An 18,381-nucleotide genomic window follows, 5' to 3' on the forward strand; every position below is an offset into this window, starting at 1 on the left:
GAATTTAAGTTGATGATGCTGAGATTCATTCACTGAATTCCACCTTTATACCAACTATATACTGTGTAGTATAAAGACAGTATACTGTAAACAGTATACTGTTTACTGTTAAACAGTATACTGTTTACAGAGACAGTATACTGTAAACAGTATACTGTCTCAGTGTATGGAATCAGACAGCTAATGAAACGTCTGCTTACATCTTGTTTCATTCAGTTGTGTAAATCCACAAAGAGCAGTAAACCTCAGAGCAGCAGCAGCACAGGTCACCTGATCACAGCCTGTACACAAAGAAAACCTGGAGCTCTCAGTAGAAAAGACTGAGTTTTTTTCCCACACTGAGCCACTACAACTGCTTTCTTTCCACCTGCCGAATCCCAGTTTAATCCCTGACTGTATTCATTTTTTGTTTAGGTGTGGAGCAGAGTCACCCTCTACAGTGTAGGCAACAGCAAAGCTTTTTCTAAAAAAAAATTCTCTATTTTTTTCTCTGCTCATGTTCTACATAACAGTGCTCAAGCTGAGTGCATTCATTTGAATTAGAATTTAGACTGAAATAAAGCTTGCATTACTGTGTATTAATATTTTATTATTATGTTAATATAGCACAGGGTTCAGTTAGATTTGGACAAAAATAGCTGGTAGAAATGCCCTCCAGCTACTTTTACTTTCTTACTTTGAGTACATTTCAGAGCCTGTACTGTTCACTTCACTCTTACTTGAGTAAAGAAGTTGAACTGGTACTTAAACTTTTACTAGACTAATTTTTAAAATAAGCATCTGTCCTTCTACTTAAGGACAGAATGTCTGTACTTTTGCCACCTCTGCAGAAAACTTCCACACACTGGATATTTTCTTTCTTTGGACCATTGTCTGAAAACCATAGAGATGGTTGTGTGGGAAAGTTCCAGTTACACCTTCAGTTTCTGACATACTCAGGCCAGCCCATGTGGCACCAACAACCATGCCACGTTCAGAGTCACTTAAATCACCTTTCTTCCTCATTCTGATGCTCCGTTTGAACTTCAGTAGGTCACCTTGAACGTTTCTACAGGCTGAAATGCAGTGAGTCGCTGCCATGTGATTGGCAGATTAGATAATTGTGTTTACAAACAAATGAACCAGTGTACCTAATAATGTTTATATGTATATGTGAATATTAATACTCTCTTGGATGGAAACCCATTCATCATTAAGATGAGACACTCAAGATGGGTCACAGTCTAAATCAGGTTTGTTTCAAGCTGACTTGTGTTTTCCTTATTTTCTCTCATATATAGTTACAGTGGTGCGTGCTCATTAAACAGTGTTTTAAAGTCTCAGATAATGAGGTTAATAAGCCAAAAGCTCAGTCTTCAGACTGCTCTAAACACTGAGTTTCAGAAACTGAAACTAATTTAATCTCTCAGTCACAGCTTCACTGTAGCAGAGGCGGAGTTGTTATCATTCAGAGGATCAAGACAACTTTGGGGATGTGTTGTTTTGACAGTTGGGTTCCTGTGTCGTGTGAATTTTATGCTGTGTCTTAGAGACTATTCACAGTTTTTTTTTAAAAAAATTGGTTTTATATTAGTCTTTGCACCTTCTGGTTCCACGATGAATAGATTTGTAGGCCTGTGATGTTTTCCGAATAATATTAGTAAATAGATCAATGAGTTGAATTGAAACTCTTAATCTCATGGTCCTGAAGTTTGCAGGAGATCTGCGCTGCCTTGGCGGGGGGGGGGGGGGGGGGGGGGGGGGGGGGGGGGGGGGGGGGGGGGGGGGGGGGGGGGGGGTGGGGGTGGGGGGGGGGGGGGGGGGGGGGGGGGGAGGTGGGGGGGGGGGGGGGGGGCACTCTTGTTGACAGGCGCTTCTGTGCGCACTGGGAGCGCAGTGCTTCTTGCGCCCCCCGCAGTCTCTCCCCGGGACAACACTTGGCTGTGAAACATCCCTCCCGCCTGTTCATATCGCAGATCAGCTGCTGCTGCGGCGGCGTTCCTCCGACACAGCGCCCGGCGCCCGACCGACGGCTCGGTGGTTTAGTTTGGACGTGGACCCTGAGCGAAGCAGCGCGCCGGATTCCCCAAATGGCGGAGTGAGTGAGGATGCGATTCCCCAGTTCCATCTTTGTGTCGGTGTCTCGCTTTACGGCCGAGACCACGGCAGCGCTGTACCTCAGTTCCACGTACCGCTCCGACGGAGACAAAATCTGGCAGGGTCTCACGCTCCTCTTCACGCGTCGTACCGTCTGTGCTCGTTCAGCTGACTCTCACCTCATCCCACCGTGACCTGAGCAGAGACAGACCTCATTCTGCTCTTGCACATCTTGCAGCTCGGTCCCATCGTCAGGTCAGTGCTGACATGTTTTCTCGGATACCATTGTATCCACAGTGTCCACTGTGTTCCTCGAGGACACGTCTCTTACCTCCCACAGGTGTCGTGCCCACGGATGTTTTTTTTTTGTTTTTTCCTCTTAAAAACGCGTCAGTATTGCCAGCACATAAGCTGCTTACAGGGGCTCTGATGAATACATTGCGCACATGCTGTTGTTTTCATTTTCTCTGGCCTTTTGTCTGTTGGCTGCATACACATTGGTGCAGTGATGTGTTGTATATCTGTGTTATTCTGTTGGGAAGTAAAAGGCTGATCAGGACGGCCACTGTGATCGATGTGTTTATATATATATATATATATATATATATATATAATATATATATATATACCCACAGAGGTGCCAGGCTGCTCAGCCAAAGCTCTCTCAGTAAGGTCATCTCCCAGTTTTCTCACCTTCAGCCATGTTCGCGCGGCAAAGCTGATTTATTCATGACTGTTCTGTCTGTAAGGACATTAAATCATCCTTATGAAGCCCAGCTGGAGCCGCTCCACACTCATGGAGTAACCTTTAAATCATAATAGGCCTGGTCTTCCCCTGCCTGTAAGCTTTGATCTGGCTGGACCATCTGCCTCAGCTGTAGGAACCTGAGCCTAATCCTGTACATAGAAAGCCTCTCTGCTGTAGACACAGACATGAAACTCTTACCAAATAAAAAACAGCAGGAGATCTGACACTAGTAAACCCACTGAGACCCACTCATCAGGTGAAATGCAGACTAGAGCTGACCAGTTGGTTGATTAAATTCATTTTCGATGGATAGAGGAGTGCTCTACAGATTATGTTTTGATCCAGTGATTTTAAAATGTGAAGAACTGCTTTTGTCTTAGTTCTAAGTATTGGTTTGAGTCATTTTGCTCTTTGTCTCATGTTTGATAGACCAAAAAAATTGGATTACAGTAATTTTGAAAATGAATAGCAGATTAATCAAGGAAACACAAATCATTTTAGTAGTAGCCCTAATGGAAGTACATAATTGAGCCCAGTGATTGGTCTGCAGTGGTAATGATCAACCATTAAAGATGCTTTCATTGTTAAATCTAAAGAGGTATTTTTTACGTAAGTAAATCTACAAAGGCTGCAGGGGAAAAGCCTGTCTTTCATTTGACCTCTTAGAGGGGCGAGCCAATGATGATGATGATGATGACTGCAAATGAGAAGATATACCTTAAGCACGGCAGCTTTTAATATTCTTTTTAGTCCATAACTTTCCTAGATTTGCAGCTCCACAGGCTTGTAGTACCTCCTACTGACCAAATCCTCTTTATCACTCAGTCTGAAGATTCACTGATTTTAAGTCCTTTCTCCAAAAGGATTCTCAAATGTGAAAACTGATCATGTTGGACGAAACAAGCTGATTTAAAAACTCAATTTAGGCCTTTTTTTTTTTTTTTAAGATCGGTTTGTTGGGCAGTCAGTTAAAGTTATGGGTGTTTTTCTGACTTCCTAAGTTCAATTCATGTTTTTGCTTATTTTCTAACACTAATAAACTGTATATTAACAAACTGTGACAGAAAACCTGATAGCCTAAATGAGAGTTATCTGCAGCAATACATACAGTAATTATGCCTCCTCGTGATTCAGCTTGTGAATACAGTCACACTGAGGGACCCTCCCTCACTTGACACTTACATATTATGACTCAGTTTTCCTCTCACGGCTCGTCGTTTTCCTCAGCAGTGGCCTCTTTGGCCCTAATCTACACAGCTTGTTTACCCTCCATTGTGCATTCAGATGATTACTGTTCAGACCTCTACCTCTTTTCCTCAGTGAAGAGCAGATCTAAGAATAGCACATGTCGCTGCTGGCTTCTTATCTCTGACAGCAGAGCGGGGAATGTCCTCTCTCTGCTGCAGACAGCACAGCAGCGCTTCCTCCTCTTAACTACCCCAAAACAACATCTCTGATGTCTTAAAATGAGTCTTGTCACAGAAGCCTATTCTAGTGTTTCTTGGAAGCCTCTGCTTGGCGTGATCATTCCTTCTTCTGTTGCTGCTCTAAAGAGAAGTGCTCTTTAATGTGTTTAACACGAAGTGTTGCTGAAGAGCATTTTGTCGAAATAGCACAAGTCCACGTGAGCAATGCAGCTAAAGCCCATGCACAACGTAAACAAGTGTAAAAGCTTATTTAAAATAATGCATGTTCATAGATGAAAGATTTGTACATGAGGAAATGTAAAAATATTAGCACGATGAACCTTAAATATATTTAAACCTCCAATAACATATTTTTGAATACTCCTGAATCTCACAGAATATAGAGTCACAATAATTTGTATCATTTTTGCTACATGCTGCATTTTTGTGCACTTTATTGCTCCAGGAGCACCGCACGTGTCTGATCATTTACATCAGGTTTTTCAGGGGGAAAAAAGTCACACTGATGATGTAGAGATCTCAAAAACTCGTGTATCAAATATGATGCTCTTGGTGTTACAGGGGTAATATAAAAAATTTGTGATTAGAAGTCCTACATTTGTAACAAAAAAGTCACAATAATAGTGTGAAATGCTTCACTTTTAATAATGAACCTGAAGCAGGTATATTCCATGTTTTCCTAAGCAGTTGGTGGAGACCAAAGACGGTGCTAAAAGAGGAGCAAATACTGCAGTCAGACACACTCGAATGACAAAAACACATGAATATCATTTTGCCAGAATTTCATCATACGACCAGGAAACATGACGATGTGCCATTGTTGCTTACAATCTGTTTCTTCAACCGGCATCAATTCTTGGTGTCATCAGTTCCACACAATGTTGTAAATAGTGGTGTGAGATGTTGCATAAGTTCTGCGTTTTTTTCAGCTAAACATTCAAACTGCAAATATTCTGTTCTACCTCATCTTAAGGTGTTGTGCAGGATTAAGATCTGGTAGCTAGACAAGCCATTAAAGCCCACTAAACTCATTATAACATTCATAATGAAACCAAATCACTTTTGCTTTGTAGCATGCTGGATGCAGCCGTAAGAACATGCTGAACTGTCGCTATAAAGAGGTGCACATGTCCAATAATAACACTGAAATAGGCTGTGGCATTAGAACAATGGCTGATTCATATTAAAAGGCCCAAAGTGTGCCAAGATGACACCCCCCACATCATAATTATTCAGCTGACAATTTCAATTTCCGTCTCAGGATCAGACTTTTTTCCATTGTAAGATGCTGTTCTGCACAGTGGTTATCTAAGTCACCGTAACCTTTCTCTCAGCTCCAACAAGCCTGACCATTTTGACATTTCCATCTGCAGTGCTGCTGCTCACAGGATGGTTTTTTTTGGTTTTTTTTGCTGTTTTTTATGACAGATGTCTCTAGAGTAAACTCTAGAGACATCTGTCATAAAAATCCCACGAGATCGTCAGTTTTAAAAATACTTGAACCAGGACTGCTGGCACTGTGATCACATTTTTTCACAATTCTGTTGTTTAATGCGACCATCTGCATGATTTTGCATCACTGATGGTCGAACAGTTGCACGAGTTTACAGGTGTTCCTAATAAACTGAGCGGATGTATGCACTAACAACATGCTGAGCTCTGCAGAGATGGACCATGAGACTGTTCTTCACCCTTGAATGGCATCGTTCATTTTTACTAAGTCAGTGATGCATGCACTAAGCACGTCTGTTCACTCTAAGTCATGCTGATAAACGGTGTGTCCCTGAGCCCCCCTGTGGCTTAAATCCTTGTGACTTGCTGTTTATTGGCTGTGCATCCGTGCTGCTTGACAAGGACAGCACTGCCTCAACCTCTGGCGCTTTGCCCTCACTTTGCACTTCAGTGTTTTTAGAATCGCATTTGCAAATAACTCGCTCTGGCCTGTTATTGAGGCCTCATTTGACACAGATGATAAATAGCCAAATGATGCTGATTTGCAAATTACCCCTGGCTGTTTGGGCTTCTGCAGCTGCTCATAATTCTGTGCCCCAAGCATGGAATTAATGCTCAGAAGATTCATTAATAAGTTATATGTATTTTTAAACTATACATATTATTAATAGTAACAAACTTTATGTATTATTCATAAAATTTCAGTTCTGAATAGCTCCATTTTTTGTAGAGTAAAACCAGCACAATGCAAAATGTAGGAAACTGGCCATTAAAACGTGATCACAGTTCATTTGTCTTTACCACACCACATTGGCACATTAGACTAGTGGGCTGTTAATGAGTCTGTTATCAATACAATATATCCAAATTCCACACCTATCAGATGGACATGCATTTCATCTCCTGTTTCAGGTGTCTCGAGGCCTTCTGCATCTATGGCAGTGTGGGCCGTGTGGAGGAGCCTTATGTCAGCATCACTAGAAAGAAGCAGATGCCCTCGCAGGGGTCAGGCTGAGGAGGTGGAGCGGCAGGTCGGGGCAGGCAGAGGGGAAACTGTTTACGCACAGAGCAGCCTTCGCCCGCACCTCTGTCATTCAGGCCTTCCTGGGATCAGCCCCCCAGCTCACCCTGCAGCTCTACATCTGCGTCCTGCAACGGGGGGTGTCCATCGGAAGAGGTGAGGGGAGAATATGTGCTGTAAGAGTGTGTGTGGGGGTTGTGTGTGGGGGGGGGGGGGGGGGGGGGGGGGGGGGGGGCTGGACAATTTTATGGATTGTCCATCCATCCAGCTAAGAGTCTGTCACAGGTCCTCTACAATGTGGGCTGATCAGCTGAGTGCCATATGGAAATAAGCGAATGGATGTTTTCATGAGTCAAAGTGGTGTTATATAACCGCCTCTCTGATACTGAGGATGGAAAATGGTGATTTTGGTTGCCAACTGTGTGTGTGTGTGTGTGTGTGTGTGTGTGTGTGTGTGTGTGTGTGTGTGTGTGTGTTGTGTGTTGTGTGTGTGTGTGTGTGTGTGTGTGTGTGTGTTGGGGGTGGGGGGTTAAGCAGGTCTATTCCTGAGTATTCCTGAGAGGAATTTAGTAAAGGGTTCAAACAGTCCAACTAGGACATCTGAAATTAGGTCAAATAGAATATTTTATAAATATCCAAGTCTTATTTTGTCTGACACCCTGAACGTGACAGTCTTAAATCATAGGATAAATATCTTTCCTGCCTGTCTTAAAACAATGGTAAAATTATGCCGCATGTAATTAAACTGGGATGTGTTTATCTTCCTTTTACATTTTGGGTTTCTAAATAGAGAAATAATTTAACACTTTAGGTTTTTATATGTTTAGAGGCCTGTCCCTGCTTCATGCTTTGTTACTTTATTACTATGCACTTAGTGGAGGAAAGTTTAAAAGATAGAAAGAATTTTTTTTAAAAATGAAAAAATGTTACACTCCTGGGGGACAGATTAGTGTGAACCTGCCCTTTAAGCAATGACATCCTTATTGATTAATGGTGTTCAGTCAAGCAATCTTGCCACCAGAAACTGGGTGACAAAGGATCCATTATATATAACGATTACTAATCAATACTTCAAGGTCTATTTTTTGCTGATGATAACATTTTAAATGACCTGAGCTCTGCTGCAGTCCAGGCACCGACTCACCTTCAGTCCGCTTTGGGTTTGTTCCAATAAGCAATCTGTGATTATTTTTACTTACCTAACAGGCCAAGTATTTGGTATTATCATCCACTTCTTTCTGTGACTCGGTCTATCCTGTAATAAACTAATTATTACCGTTCTTGAGTATAGTAGTTTTGACAGCATTTAAGATTCACATTCAACATCTGACTAAAATCAGGCTTCTTGTATAGAATTATCTACAGGTTGTCTGTCTTCTTCCAGCCGTGAAACGAGTGTGCAGTGACTCATCATGTCTGTCCTTGATGAATGAGACAGTCTGTCTTAGTGCCCCAACATCACTACGGTGTTTACACTGTGTGACAAGTTTCATAGTCATCATTGTTCTCTGCATGCGAAGGTTGGATGGACTTCCCTACAGCCACGAAGAATAGATTCAACAACATTCGGTAAACATTCCTCAGAAAGTTTGGTCCATATTGGCGTGATAGCATCACACAGTTTCTGCAGATTTGTTGGCTACACATATGTAATGTGAACCTTGCGTACCACCACATCCCAAAGGTGCTCTACTGGACTGAGATCTGTTGACTGTGGAGGCCATTTGAGTACATTTAACTCACTGCCATGTTCAAGTAACCAGTTTGAGATTATTTGAGCTTTGTGGGATGGTGTGTTATCCTGTTGGAAGCAGCCATCAGAAGATGGTACACTGTGGTCATAAAGGGATGGACATGGTCAGCAATAGATAGATAGATAGATAGATAGCATTTATTGTCATTGTACTAGAGTACAACGAAATTGAGCAGCAATCCTTAAGGTGCCTAAACCCAATAAAAACATTCAATAAACTGCAGATTATTGCACAGGCCCTAAGTAGCTTAAAAAAAAAAAACATAAATAAATTAATAATAATAATATTCAGATCAGCTGTGGTGTTTAAACAATGCTCAGTTGTTGCTACGGTGGCCAAAGTTTGCCAAGAAAATATCCCCCAACACCATCACATCACCACCAGCCTGAACAGCTGATGGAAGGCAGTACAGATCCATCCCAAATTCTGAACCTACCATCTGAATGTCGCAGCAGGAATTGACTCATCAGAGCAGACAGCATTTTTACAATCTTTTATTGTCCAATTTTGGACAATTTTTTGTAGAACAGTTTTTCAGGTACCAAGCAGCTTTCAAATGGAATGAAGTGCAAGGTATCTCCATACTAGAGATGTACTTTCAAAGATTTATAAGCAGATTTGTTTATTTTGGTTTTTGCAACTGTTTTTAATAAAAAAAAAAAAAAAATCACTCTGTCTCTCTCTCCCCGTGCCAGGCACATTAATGGTGATCTCCCTCCTGTCTATTGTGTATGGAGCGCTGCGCTGCAACATCTTGGCCATTAAGATCAAATACGATGACTACGAAGTGGACGTCCGGCCTATGGCTTATGTTTGCATTTTCCTGTGGAGAAGCTTTGAGATCGCCACTCGCGTGGTGGTTCTGGTCCTGTTCAGCTCTGTGCTTCAGCTTTGGGTCCTGCCGGTGGTTCTGTTGAACTTCCTCGTTTTCTTCCTCTACCCCTGGATCCTGTTCTGGCAGAGCCACTCTCCTTTCCCTGAGAATATAGAAAAAACTCTGACCAGGGTTGGAACCACCATCGTGCTTTGCATGCTCACCTTCCTCTACGCTGGCATTAACATGTTCTGCTGGTCCGCCGTGCAGGTGAAACTCAGTGACCCAGACCTCATCAATAAGTCCCAGAACTGGTATCGCATGGCCGTGTACTACATGATGCGTTTTGTGGAAAATGCCTCTCTGCTGTTGCTGTGGTACATCTATAAAACTGACATCTACAAGTTCATCTGTGCCCCGCTGCTGGTGCTGCAGCTGCTGGTAGCCTACGCCATCGCCATCTTCTTCATGCTGGTCTTCTACCAATTCTGCCACCCGTGTCGGAGGCTCTTCTCCTCCAGCATGACCCAGGGTCTTTGGGATTGCTCCTCTCTTCTCTGCCTGATGTGCAACTCTGCCTCTTCACAGAACCGACCCATAGGAAAGGAGCCCCCAGGCCTGTCTCCGCAAAAAGAGCCAGCCACCCAGCGGCACCGCGACACAGTCAGCGACACCACAGATGACATACCTAATGACACAACATATGACATGCTCAATGACACCACCTTCGACACGCCTAACGAAATGGACAACAATGTAGGAGGTGGAATAAATGGCGACATTAGCCACGGTGTACCCTGCACCGCTTAAAGCATCACAGTTGTTCTAACATGCCATTCAGAGGACATTATCTAACCTTCTTTAACCTTCTAAGTGCCACATGGATCCCTCTTTGAGCTCATGCATCCATCTCAATTCAACATGAAGCAAATGTGTCCTTAATGTGAGAGCTGTCCCTGCTGCAAACGTGCAGCCTTTCTTATCAGACTAACAATTCATCCTGCAGCCTTTAAAACCAAGTAAAACCCACAGGCACCATCACCTTACTTTCTTCTTTAGACTGTCCACTTATATGCTGCATTACTGATCACAAGGAGCCATGCATTTGAAGTGATTGTATTTAGTGTCTCTTTGGCATGGAGGCGTGCATGTGTGAAGCCTCAGACGAGGTGTAACTGTTATTCTGCAGAGGAGGAGGAGGGGGAGAGTCTGCCCTCGCTAGTTTTATGGCTGCAGTCGTGCTTTTGTACTCCTTGATAAGAGCTTTACGATTAATACGCGCTGCTTCTGTGATGTGCTTGTGTTTGATGATGAGATGTTAATCTCCACACATTGTAAAAGAGCCTGTTCCATCACCAAACATGTTACTGTAAAGCACGGACGTTATTAATGTTTTTTTGCACGTTTACGCAAAAAAAAAAAAAAAAAAAAAAAAAAAAGGACCTTGGTGGTTTTGGTTCAGCTGTCGAGCAGCAGGAGCAGCTGTGGTGATGTGATATGCTTTGTTTGGATGTATTTGCGTTTTGTTTTGGTTTTTTTTCTTATTTAAGCCAATTACGTCTGTCAGCTCTGTGTCTGTCTCATTAGTTAGAATTTTTACACAGAGTGCACACAAAACATTTACTGTATCTAACTGGAAAAAAAAAGAGTCCGTGTTTGGAACTCTTAAACTATTTATTCTCATTTTCAACCTTTAATGTACTATTGCACATATGTGTAAGAGAGAGAATGTCAGTGTGGTTGTTTTTGCACTAACTCCTTTTTGCAATGTGACTGCAGAGAGATGACGACCTCGGGAAATCACATGAATGCTCGTTGTCTTTGTACAAATTAGAAAAGCACCATTTAAGCCAAAAAATAAGACTTAATATACACATCAAACATATAGAGACACAAGAAGAGGCATTGAAAAGATAAAGTCCTACTTTAAAAAGAAAGAAATTAAATTTATATTTATATGTGAATATTGTCTTGCATTATTTTTATGACTCCTTGCTAATCTGTGCTGACCTCTAGTGGTTGATCAATGAAACTGCAAAGTAGTAACAATTCATTTATGTCTGCCTGTTTTAACAAATTCCTGGCTGCAGATGAATAATCAATTTTGCTCCATCTTGACTAACTGAAGTGACCTGGAAGTGATCTGTGTGACTAGTGGGATGCTCAATGTTGAGGCAAGGTGCTTCAGTGCTTCTTTAATTGCCTACTTTAGCAAAGGATACACTGGAGCACCTTTTATGAAAGGAAAGGCTTTTTTTCCAGTGGGGTGGCGGGGAGGCAGACAGGAAATCATAATATTTGATCGGAACTAAAAAGAAAACTGACATTTAAATACTGGGCATAATTTTCAGGTATTAGTACAGGTATTTTCAAGTAATAGTACAAACTATATTTAGGTACCTAAAGTAAAAGAACTCATTATGCTGCCAGTGGAGCACTATCAGCCATTGACTAGCCTCCCCAGAGCCCAGACCTCAACATTATTGAAGCAGTGTGGAATCATCATGACAAAAGGCAGCCAACATCCAAAAAAGAGCTTTGAATGTTCTTCAAGAAGCCTGGAGAACTATTCCTGAAGACTGCTTAAAGAAACTGCAAGAAAGCTGCCTCAGAGAGTTCAGGCTGTGTTGAAGAATAAAGGTTTTTATACCAAATAATGACTTTCAAGCTTGTTAGTTATTGAACAAACTTTTGCTTTATATACTATGTTTCCATGTATGTTTGCACATGTTTCAGTAAATCAATGCACTTATTTCTTAGCAAAATATAAAGAAATGAGCGGTAACTCAAGACTGTCCAGAATATAGTGGAGTAGAAATAGAAAGTAGCAAACCAGAGAAATACTTCAGTAAAGTAGTTGAGTAGCCAAGCCAGTGTTATTTATAATCACTGAGCATAGAAATAATTTTAAAATGAACTCTAAAATGAAGAAATAGCCAGTGCAGTGAGGATGAAACAGGAGTAATATGCGGCAGTATTTTTGCACCAGCTGAAGACAAGACAGGTAGGACTGGCTAACGCCAATATAAAAACAATTACAGTGATCCAACCGAGTTGTGATAAAGGTATAGATCGCTGTTTTAAAGTGATCTTTCAACAGAATGTTTTTTATCTTCGTCAGATGTTTCAGCTGAAAGAAGCTGGATTTCACCACTGCACTCATCTGATTGTCCAGCCTAAAAAACTGTCCATCCTAAAACCGAAGTTTGGGACAGGAGTCTTTCCACACTGTGCCAGAGGGCAGATTTCCACAGAAGACCCACCAGTGACAGCAGGAAAAAGAATTACCTATCTTCTGTTCATTAAAATTTAGGAAGTTTAGAACCATCCAGAGTTTTAGCTCCTCAAGTCACTCAGTTAAAGTTTGCATCCTTCTGTTTTAGGGGCACCTGAATATTTGCAGCCCAACAATGGAAAGCCATTTTTGTGCTTTCTGAGAATGGAACTGAGAGACAATAGCAGAGACCCAAGTATGAAGCCCTGTTGTACAGCAGAGCAGAGGAAGATGTGAAATCTTTTAGACCACTGGTTCCCAAAGTCAAGTGTGCTGCGGCCCCCTTAAAAACCAGAAAATCCCATGGGCCCCCCTCTAACTGCCACTGGGACACAAACTTCAGTAGAAGAGCATTAAATTTAGGTCAGAGTAATGCACAATATCACAAACTAAACACCCCCTATTACAATTTTCATTGGCTTTTTATATAAATAAATACATTTATAAAAATATGTAACTACACCTACTTGTGAGCAATTTAAAACTGAATTTCTGTTATTACCCCCCCCCCCCCCCCCTGCAGGTCCACACTGGTTTAGAATAACACAAAAATTTCTGTAATGTAGGTATGAGTTGAACCACTCCAAAGCAATGCCACGAATGCCTACATAATATTCTAAGCAAGATATTAAAACATTATGACTTTAATTTTTCTCATTGCGATCTCATTATATTTTCTACTGCTGTCAGGAAAAAGTGATAAAGAAAATATTTACGAGGGATTTTTTTGAATATACGACCCAAACTTCAGCCCTTTTATCAATGCTCAGTGAATCCCAGAAACAGCAGACTGTGGAACACATTTAATGACTTCACTGGACAGAAATCAACAAAAACAGCCTTAATTAACTCAATTATACAGAAGAGCTGCGGTCTTTGTACAGATAAAGAAATTATTCCTGCATTTAATGCATCACATGAATACACACAGTCCTGTCTAAACACTTTAATAAAGTTATTAAAATATCAATTTAGACTAATAGAAACACAAAGACTGTAGTGGCACGACTTAGTTAAAGACAGCTTTTCTAATATACGAAACTTCTTACAGCCACAGCTCAGTTTTATTAGAGTCTATTTAGAATGCTAACATTTACTAATTAGCAGCACAAAGCACAGCTGAGACTGAAGGAATGTCATCAATTATTACATTAGACAGGTTAATGTTAATATTAACATTGTTTTTCCTGAGGGATGCATGAACATCAGCACTAAATTTAACAGGAAACCACCCAATGAGATACAAACTTCCTGCTGCACACACAACTTGACATTTCCATCAGGTTGTGAGTGCAGCAGACACCAATTTTACACATTGGGGAAAAAATTCTTAAAATACAGTCAACATGTGGTACTTGTGGGCCAAAGGAAATGCCTGAGTATTTTTTTAAACAGGGTACTCCAACAGGTGACTATAACTCCAGTCCAGACCAAACATTTTGTCACTGTCAAACTTGCACACATCCACAGGCTGCCGACTCACAAACCAGAACTGTTGTTCCTGCCTGTGGGGAGAAATAGATACTTGTAGGTCAGCGTCTACCAGAGGGTATAATCAGAGGATCTTCTCTGTCATTTCAAGCACAGCTTGAGCTGTGACACGTGTTCGAAGACCGGGAGGTGGGTGCAAGGATGCTCAGCTATCACAGCGCCACAGCCACAGCAAACACACTGACCACGCAGTACATGGTACGGTTCTCCCACCTGACGGTACAGCTTCCTGAAAACCACAGACAAGCAGGAGAAATTACTGTAAATCACACATGAAATGCATAATGTTTTCATGGTGATTTTTACGGTTTGTGGACAAGAGGACTGACCAATAACTACTGTAGGATCGTAGTTAGGCTTCAATATAATGAGGTCCAAATCTGAGTTGTAGGATGCTAGGTGAAATGTGTACGATAGGCAACTTAGTGTAGTCATAATTATAGCTCCAGAATGGGCATTGCAGTGGTGTAGTTGTTGGCACCATTGCCTTATAGCAAGAAGGTCCTGGGTTCGAATCATGAGAGTAAGATGACATTTTTACATGCGTCAAGGCTAAAGTGACGAGTCATAATTGGTGTTGCATTAACAAGTTTCCCACAAATATTTTTAACAGATCATAGCAAAAAAAAAAATGCTTTAATTCTAGTTTTGCTCTTTTTAAAACATTTGAAAGTAACAAAACAAAGAGACAGCAGCATTTGACATACATTATACAGACCGGGCAGCTACGGTAAAAGAAGAAGTTTCCGGCACAACTTCACCTACTTCCAAGGTACACAGAAGATAATAAAAGGTCAATCATCAAAGTTTTCTAGGATTAGGTTTAATCCATGTCTGGGAAACTAAGCCTTTAACTTATCCTGCTTTCCATCTAACCTCCTCCATACATCAACTGCATTCCATCTCCATACTAGATCTGGTAGTAATAATCATGACTGTGTGCTTCAGTTTCATTATGATTACATCTGCTAGCATACAGGTTTCTGCAGGTCTGACTAATATATATATATATATTATAACAATACAAGTGTTTTATTGCTCCTGCTTTATACTGTTGATAATTGAATAACTTTTTTGGACTGTTATTTTCTCCTCTTGGATGTGAAGTAGAAATGTGGCGCATCACTCTGATGAGTTATCATTGTGCCACTTCCAATGAAATACTGCGTTTAAATTATTTTGAAATTATCTCTTTTTTTTAAATTTTACAACGCATACCCTCATTTTTAAAGATTTTTTAAAAACAGTTGTTAGTGAGTGTCTCACCGTCAGTGGCTGTGTCCCAGTAGCAGGAGTTGGCTGTGTGGAGCCCAGCGCCGCTCTTCTGCATGATCGTACAGTTCACTGCGACAGATCAAAGCTCAGGGTTATAAACAACTGCTTACCTTCACACACAAACACCACAGGTGAGCAGGATGTCCTGGAAACTGATGTTATTGTAAACAGTGACTGACTCACCTATGTATTTGAACGGCCGCCCTTGTTTCACTAAGTGAGTCAGCGAATGCTCCACTATACTGGCCGTCCACTGGTTGATTTTACTCTGGTTATAATCTGTTCCACCGATGACGCCTTCAATGCACTGAGACACAAACAGTAAAAAGGAAGTCTTCTAATTTCATTACATCTGAAACACTGTTTATTATGAATGTTTCCAAGGATTAAAGCGTACCTCTTTAATTGAGATACTAGTCTCATCAGGATTGAAGACCACCTGCAGGATCAGTTTAAAAAGAAACACAAGGAGAAACAGGGTTATTGTATGGAATCCCACCTGATGTCCCTGAGCATTAGCAGATTTTGTTTAGCAATAGTTTTTGCGTATTTAAGCCAGTGACACAAAAACTGACCTTCATACTATGAAACCATCATTATTAGAGACCCTCGAAGTACACAAGGCAGGTTGAAAAATTTCCCTTTTTAATTCACCTTAATTTTTTCCAGTACATGTGAGAGCTACATGAAAATGCCCTGCAGAAAACTTCAAGAAGTGCATTCTGGGAAAAGCATATGAAAGAAAAACAGAATGACTAGTGATCACTACAAAAAAGTGCTCATGTTTTGTGTGAGGGGCATTTTTTTGTTGTTGAAACTTTTCAATATATGTGGTAAAATGTTATGGCTTAACATCTGTAACTCAATAACTCTTTATTTTATTTTTATGAGCACACGCAGGTCTTGTCCTACAGCACTTTCTGCCTGTACAGCAGAGCATTTATTGCCTTTATTTATTATTTATTAGCTTTGTGTAATGTAGATTTGCAACCATATCAAATGACCTATGGCTTTTCTCATTCCTCTAATTTGTGTGTCCTCTCCTCCTGTGCGTGACCTGGAAAGCTATGCCAGTTTGCCACAATGAAGGATGCCTCAATTCCTACAATGCACCTGCAGGAGAAAGTACACTTTGCCAGAGGAGCTAAGTGTTCTTACCAGGTATAAACGAGGTACACAGCTAGAACATACAAACCATGGCAGGGGGAGGAATCAAATATGAAGTAGTCCTTTGTATTATTTGTTACTAACATTTTTTTTGGAATAATCATATTTTCCCTTCATTGTCTGTGTGCAGTGGGGGGGGGTGCATCTTGTCACATTGCACCATGCTATGAATTTCATTAGAAGAGATCCTAAAGCATATAACATGTGATGAGCAATGTTACACCTCAGATCAGCTCATACAGCTGTAGTTGGTCTATAACAAATGTCACATTAAACTGACATCATCCTAAAATGTGACTACTAAGCGGCAATCTCATTTTGATAAATGTCTGTTGCCTTGACTCCTTTCTTTACCTAATCTGCTTGCATCTTTGGCGTGAGGGCCTAAGTAGAGGTGGTGAGGAAAGGAATCAAGGGTGCACAAAATGGGCAAAAAGAAGTGAGCAAAGCTGACATCAGCTGAAAGAGACGTTTGGCCACATTTGGTGCATTCCTACTACCTATAACTTTGATATAATCGTAAATCCTCTTCATGACATATCAGAAGAAAATACTGATCTGTTTACTCCACCACACTTATGTGATGCCTTTTATACCAGCATTCATGGCCCAGTTTATTATGTAAACTGCTCATCGAAGGGCATATCTAATCAACCAATAACATGGCAGCAACTCATTTAGGTAGGCATGGTCAACATGACCTGCTGAAGTTCAATCAGAGCATCAGAATGGAGAAGAAAAGTGATTTAATGACTCTTGAAAACATGGTCTGGCAAAAATATCCAGTGAGCAGCAGTTCTCTGGGTGAAAATGCCTTGTTGATACCAGACTTAAAAGGAGAACGGACAGGTTGCTTCAAGCTGACTGAAAGGCAACAGTAACTCAAATGTTACAACCAAGGTATGCAGAAGAGCATCTCTGAAGGCAGGACAAGTCAAACCTTGAAGCAGATGGACTACAGCAGCACAAGAAGTGGAATGCCACTCCTGACAGCTAAGAACAGGAAACTGAATATGGACCAAAACCTGTGAGGAATGTTTTCAGCACCGATCTGTGCCTCGAAGAATGAAGGTAGTTTTGAACACCTGTACTAGCAAGGTGTACCTAATAAAGTGACCACTGAGTGCATATTGAGCCTGAAAAAATACAATGTTACAAAAATAAAGTATAGTACAGGTTAGCAAAATTCAACCAACTGCAACTTGTTGATGTAAATGCATAAGTCCAATTTTATAAGGTTTAAAGAGGCTGAAGCTCCAGCAACATCTGCAGAATGAAGAGCAACTTTACTGGTTGAGCAACGCGTTTCAGCCCGATTAAAATTAGCTCATGGTAATATTTTAGAATTGGTTTGAATTCTCACAGAAACGTACTTCACAAACAAACCATCTTTACTGCATTTTGGATGAAAACAACGCACTATTATGAGCGACTTTGTCGAGTTATTTCGATTACTTGGTGGCATAAATACGGCCCCACAGTTTCTGTAATTAGCAAAGTAACTGACAGACATCGTTTCTGATGTTGAAGTGAATTAAATAAAGCGTTATCATCATAAATCTGATAAGTGAACCACACCCCGGTGGCCGTGTTCCGCTAACAGGCTAGGTTAGCAGCTAGCTGATTCAGCTAACAGACTGTAAGTGTTATGTGAGCTGCGGACCTTTGGATGAACCTAAATTAAAAAAAAAAAAAAAAAAGCTGTACCTCCTCTCCAGAGTTATACTCCTCCATCACTGCTGTCACAGATAATACTGCTGTCTGCCCTCTTTGTGATCGCCGGTGTGTCAGCTGTTATTGTTCCTCTTGTTCACAGATAAAGAGCAAAGAAAAGAGTCTGACCCACAGCCTGAAGCGGGACTCAGTTTTCATTGTGTCGCCT

The 18,381-nt window shown here is 41.1% G+C and overlaps 2 protein-coding genes across 2 annotated transcripts; one reads left to right on the forward strand and one right to left on the reverse strand.

The window, feature by feature from the left end:
* The first annotated feature begins 1,939 nt into the window (after positions 1–1,939).
* Positions 1,940–11,256, forward strand: xk (X-linked Kx blood group (McLeod syndrome)). Its single transcript, XM_030757898.1, is given in 7 exon segments — positions 1,940–2,219; positions 2,221–2,288; positions 2,290–2,331; positions 6,616–6,697; positions 6,699–6,737; positions 6,739–6,880; positions 9,174–11,256. Coding segments are annotated over 7 exon segments (1,434 nt in total). The 5' UTR covers positions 1,940–2,087; the 3' UTR covers positions 10,103–11,256.
* Positions 11,257–13,346: 2,090 nt separating this feature from the next.
* Positions 13,347–18,381, reverse strand: LOC115800499 (dynein light chain Tctex-type 1). Its single transcript, XM_030757899.1, has 5 exons — positions 18,207–18,381; positions 15,730–15,771; positions 15,516–15,639; positions 15,324–15,401; positions 13,347–14,286 (listed from the first exon to the last, which is right to left on the reverse strand). Exons 1-5 carry the CDS (start codon positions 18,231–18,233, stop codon positions 14,210–14,212), a joined length of 348 nt encoding a protein of 115 aa, XP_030613759.1. The 5' UTR covers positions 18,234–18,381; the 3' UTR covers positions 13,347–14,209.

Source organism: Archocentrus centrarchus, chromosome 21 (assembly GCF_007364275.1).
Source record: "Archocentrus centrarchus isolate MPI-CPG fArcCen1 chromosome 21, fArcCen1, whole genome shotgun sequence".
In the NCBI taxonomy this organism is placed as follows: domain Eukaryota; kingdom Metazoa; phylum Chordata; class Actinopteri; order Cichliformes; family Cichlidae; genus Archocentrus; species Archocentrus centrarchus.

What these genes read in the sequence shown, in the direction of transcription:
- LOC115800499 (XM_030757899.1), bottom strand. Translation starts at nt 18,233, where the DNA reads ATGGAGGAGTATAACTCTGGAGAGGAG. An exon ending in AGTATAACTCTGGAGAGGAG is followed by an intron (nt 15,772 to 18,206) that starts GTACAGCTTTTT and finishes CTGATCCTGCAG; the next exon opens with GTGGTCTTCAATCCTGATGA. An exon ending in GCGGCCGTTCAAATACATAG is followed by an intron (nt 15,402 to 15,515) that starts GTGAGTCAGTCA and finishes GATCTGTCGCAG; the next exon opens with TGAACTGTACGATCATGCAG.